The 4894-nt window shown below is 35.3% G+C and overlaps 1 protein-coding gene across 1 annotated transcript; it reads right to left on the reverse strand.

Annotated features, from left to right (window-relative positions):
• Positions 1-30: 30 nt before the first annotated feature.
• On the reverse strand, positions 31-4461 carry LOC108526089 (MORC family CW-type zinc finger protein 4-like). Its single transcript, XM_017866770.1, has 4 exons — positions 4391-4461; positions 3377-3569; positions 2927-3055; positions 31-256 (listed from the first exon to the last, which is right to left on the reverse strand). The coding sequence occupies exons 1-4, from the start codon at positions 4459-4461 to the stop codon at positions 125-127; spliced, it is 525 nt and encodes a 174-aa protein (XP_017722259.1). The 3' UTR covers positions 31-124.
• Positions 4462-4894: the final 433 nt, after the last annotated feature.

Genomic DNA, 4894 nt, shown 5'->3' on the forward strand with positions numbered 1-4894 from the left:
CAATTCCAGAATCAGAATTCAATAAGCATCATAAGATGGGAGTAAAAGCCATTAATGAGCCTATCCCCTTTGCAAATTTTAAATTCTCTTCCTACTCTTTTCAGCCTCCTATGACAAAGAAATATTAACCACTCACCTTCACCTGGCACCCCACCTTCTCAAAGGATTTTATGAGTCGGTTGTTATGATACATCATTATTCCAAACTGGTTACTATTCTTGCAAGAGAACCCAAAGGTGATTCTCACCTGCTTATTCTGAGAAGAACATTGTTAAGGAGACAAACATACCAGGGACTTCAACGATAAATTTTGCACCATATTATAGAAAAACCATCAAATACCAAGAGACATAAATTGGTACAACCTTTTGAGAGGGCATTTAAACATCTCTTGCAATCGCTTTGAGAATATTCTTAATATTCGACCAAGTAATTCTCTTTTAAAGAATTTATCCCACAGAAACAGTCAGGGAGGCCCACAAAGGTTTAGGAATTACAGAGATTTTTCAATTTGTTATAAAAGCAGAAAAACATAAATAATTTAAATGTTCAACAATAAAGAAATGATTAAATAAATGTTGATACAGCTACATGCAGCTCTTTTAAAATTATGCCCTTGAAATATTTGAGAATATCAGGAAATGCTCAGATTATAAAAACATCACACACACACACACACCCCACATACACGCATAGAAAGACTGTAAGAAAAGATACCTAAATACCATCAGTGATTATAAAATTCACAAATAATCACAAAACATTTCTTAGCCCTTGCTAGTTGCTCAATTTGCTGCTAGGGCTCATAGGTTCTGATAAGAGCTGTAAATGGGCCAATACGAATCTGTAAAATTATATCCAATAAGGTAAATCCTCTTACCATACCAAACACAATGAAAGCAAAATCAAGGGAAAGAACAATGAATAGTCCTGTAGTGATACATCTCATGGGAAGAAGTTAACAAGCTTGGATAAATGAAATGAAGACAATTGATTATTACAAGTAAAATATGAATAATGATGAGTTTTTAACAGGTCCTACTTAATTTAAAAACCAAGGTAAGTAAGTGAGAAAGATAAAGGGGAGACAGAGAAACTGAGATTTTCATTAAAACAAATTCTAAGAAACCTTCATGTCTAAATGAGTCAAATGAAAATTTACTTTTGTCACTTATTCAAAAAATGATCTCCATGCCCCCTTTAAAAGACAAGCTACTTGCATCAAAACCCTATAACAAATGGTCACATATGACATAAAGACATGACTCAAGTGGGTACATAACACAGTAATGTTTGGCTCAGAATATATAATGTTCTGAACTCTAGCAGTTCACATAAAACCTCAAATAAGACCTATTCTAATGCAAAAACAAAACAAGACAAAACTCCTGCAAGCAAACAAACCAAAATCCTATGCCATAAAATTAACTTTGTAAAGATAAAGATTGTCAAATTTTTCTTTCTGTTGTGCACTTTTAAAATTCCAAATTATGGAGTGAGGGTACACTGGGGTAGGAGACTTGCCAAATTAGTGTAAGGAGACAGAACAAAGATGAAAGAAGTGGACTTTGATAATTGAGAAGTAAGTAAGTTAGTATCAATGATCTTGTTCCTCAGTGACCTTGGGGGAAATTTTATTAGGTCTTTCATTTTACCCATGCCTACAGTAAATCTGTTTAGTCCAAGCCATAATATTGGAAGGTAATTTGGTTTAATGGGAAGAGAGTCTGAGAAGAGCTGAGGTAACATATAGAATGCATGCATAAAAGTTTCCCGGATAGAAACCCACAAAAGAAAAAAGCTAGAGACAGGTATGTGTTATATCCTAAAACAGTAGTTGGAAAGCACTTCTTTAGACTGGCTCTGTTAAACCTATGGTACTAACATCCTAGTCTACATATGGTGAGATTATAACTAATTCACCTATAGAAGCAAACAATGCTAGCTCTGGCTTTATTAAATTGATTTGTTTAGTGCTTTAAGAAAACATTCCTAGTAGCCAAGATATGTGTTTCCAAAAAGGAGAAAAAAGAGACCAACGATTTCTCATTTTTGGTCAGGGAAAGACAAAGCATGCTAGATAATGCCTTTGATAAAGCAAATAGAGCGTGACCATGTTTCTCAGGCCAAGAGTTGTGCTTAGTTACCAGAAAATAAATTAAAAGGACAATTTTTCATAACCTTGCAAGTTTTCAGCCTTTCAAAGACATTTTCTGCCCCAAAAGCCATCAACGAAGTTGTACCTAATTTCCACAGTTCATCTTAAGATTTTTTTCTAGTCTCTGAAATCCATTCTCGATGCAATGCGGGGGAGAGGTAGAAGCAAAAACAAGCAATGGCTCCTCTGAGTGGCTACCATTATGAGAAGTACCAGGAATTTATGTCAAACCTAAGATTTATTTCACTCTAGAAAATCAACTTTTAATTTCCACCCTCCTAACTTCAATCAATGTAAGTCTGGACCTGTTACAACAAAAAATTGCAGTGTATCTACAAGATTAAGAAGTTCTAGTCAGTATTTTGCTTATTTCAGTAAATTTAATATATATCAAAATCCCAGTACAAACCAAATAATGTGTATTATTCCTTATAGTAGAGATTCTCAAAACTGGCTGCTCATTAGAATCAGCTGATGATTTTAAAATAATAAATATTTCTTATTTTTTTAAAAAAAGGTTTCAGACACTACTGAACCAGAATCTCCAGTCTCAGGATTCTATTATTTCAACAGTTTCCAGGTGATTTCTGATAAAAATGTTACATAGATTGGCATTTAAGAAAGACTTCCTCAGAGTACACTATAATAAAATGTGTACTATGACATACATTTTTGAATTGGAAAGTTTTTGTTTTTCTGTGTCAACCTGAAAACTTAATCCTGAAATAAAGAGGTCAACTTCATGTAGTGGTATAGTTGTAAGGATACTGTGAAGGTAGGTTTATATGTATCATATTCTACATTGGCCAGGCTCTTGGCAATCATCTGAGTAGTCACCTTCTTTTGACGCAGAAATATTTTCATCCGTGGCTTCATGTATAGAATACCACAAAATGCCTGTGGAACAGAATGGTGAAAGGAAAGTTATGTGATATTGCCAATTCTGCTGACATCCCCATAAAACACTGCTATCAACTGATTCTATGCTGGGTAAAGATTTGGCTCCGTTTCCATACCTTCTTACACTATGTAAACTACCACACTAAAGTACTGCTCACTGTATTATCTAAACTGTCTCATCGGAGACAATAAAAAGGAATACTAGCACATGGCTGGAGGGTTGTCATCTTTGTATAACTAAAAGAAGATCTTGTTCTATAATATTTTCAGGTTATAGGAAATCTTACCTCTCATTGTTGAAAAACCATTCTTACTTACCCTTAAAGAATATTCTGTTTCTGGCAGCTCAGAGGTAACACCGCCAGTCATTTTTTCTTCTGTGTCAAAGTCTGATACCAGGATGTCATATTGATCTGTATCAAAGTCCAACTCAGATTTTCCATTTTTATTTCTGGGGAAAACAGACAAGTACCAATCTAACAAAAACTGGCTCCAAAGGACAAAAAAAGCACTAGGAACCCAAAAGAAAAAAAACAATATGAGCCAAAACTCAGGTATCTGTTTCTTTCCCTGACTACCAGTGCAAAGGAACTACAAACCACTTGGGTAGAGGATCATACGATACTTAAGGGTATTCCCATTCTAAACAAATTTACTTTTTCATAGAGGTGATGATGCCACATTCCTAAGAAAAAAAGAATGTGGAATGTCTATGATCTGATAAATCAAATGGATGTCAGCTATCTTCAAAGTGGGATCTTAAAATAGACACAAGCTTTCTAGGTATTGTTAGTAAGTCACTCAACATCATTTTCCCCTACTGAATGAACAGATGAATCAAAACCCACTTCTACCAACTTCAAACAAAAAAGATACTAACATCTCCCCAGATCTAATCCTATTTCTTAAAAGGAAAAAAGATTGTTATAAAAGCAGCATATATTTACTAGTCCTCTAGGATACCATTTATAGAATTATCATTTAAACATAATGGTACTAATATTCCTTTCATAAGGAACTTTCTCCTTCCCATAATCTTTTGGGCCACTTGGTTTTGATCCATTCCAAGACCCTGAGCTATATCACTAACCACTGCCAGGGAAAAAAGGTTAAGACCCATCTTAATTCTTGAAAAAAACTCAAATGACAGGTTTTAGAGAAAACGTATATATCAGAACAGTAGTTCCCAAAATTTATTCTGTGGAACAGTAATCTCACAAGAAACTCTTAAAAGAAATAAATACATAAAAGTTCTAAGATCAAATAAAATTGAGAAATAATTCTTAGCCCTCAGAGTCACCTCGAGCTCTAGTGATAACTCTTGCTTCATACTTCAGGCTCTGTAAGCTCAGAGCTGCTGTGTTGAAATTGTAGCTCCTTTTATAGGGCTGCACCAGAGCCATTATGGTCTGTCTGCATCATGTCCATGTCAATGTATAATAGCATATTATGGATTTTCCAGGATAATTCTGATTCTCACTACTCCACCCGACCCCAAGGCATATGCCCTGAGGAGATTCTCTGTCTTCCTTGTCCCTCACCTTCCCCATCTAAGGAAAAAAGGTCTGTAGAAACATTTTCGTTAGAGACAGGGTCTTGCTCTGTTGCCCAGGCTGGAGTGCAGTGGCATGATCATAGCTCACCATGGCCTCCAACTTCTGGGTTCAAGCGATTCTCCCATGTTGTTCTCCCAAAGGGCTGGGATTAGAGGTGTGAGCCACCACCCAACCTAAAGAAATACTTTTCAAAATCGATTGGGAAACACTGCATAGTGTATAGCTCTTTCACATATTTTCAATATACATTAGTATATTAAAGTACTCCAGGACTCTCAGA

Source organism: Rhinopithecus bieti, unplaced genomic scaffold (genome assembly GCF_001698545.2).
Source record: "Rhinopithecus bieti isolate Rb0 unplaced genomic scaffold, ASM169854v2 scaffold_83289, whole genome shotgun sequence".
NCBI lineage: Eukaryota > Metazoa > Chordata > Mammalia > Primates > Cercopithecidae > Rhinopithecus > Rhinopithecus bieti.

Excerpts from the sequence above, each read along its gene's own strand:
- LOC108526089 (XM_017866770.1), bottom strand. The coding sequence starts at position 4,461 with ATGGCTCTGGTGCAGCCCTATAAAAGGAGCTACAATTTCAACACAGCA. Across the intron at positions 3,570-4,390 it reads CTGAGCTTACAGAGCCTGAA|TGCTTTTTTTGTCCTTTGGA; the intron begins GTATGAAGCAAG and ends TTGGGTTCCTAG. Across the intron at positions 257-2,926 it reads CATATAAACCTACCTTCACA|AATAAGCAGGTGAGAATCAC; the intron begins GTATCCTTACAA and ends TGTTCTTCTCAG.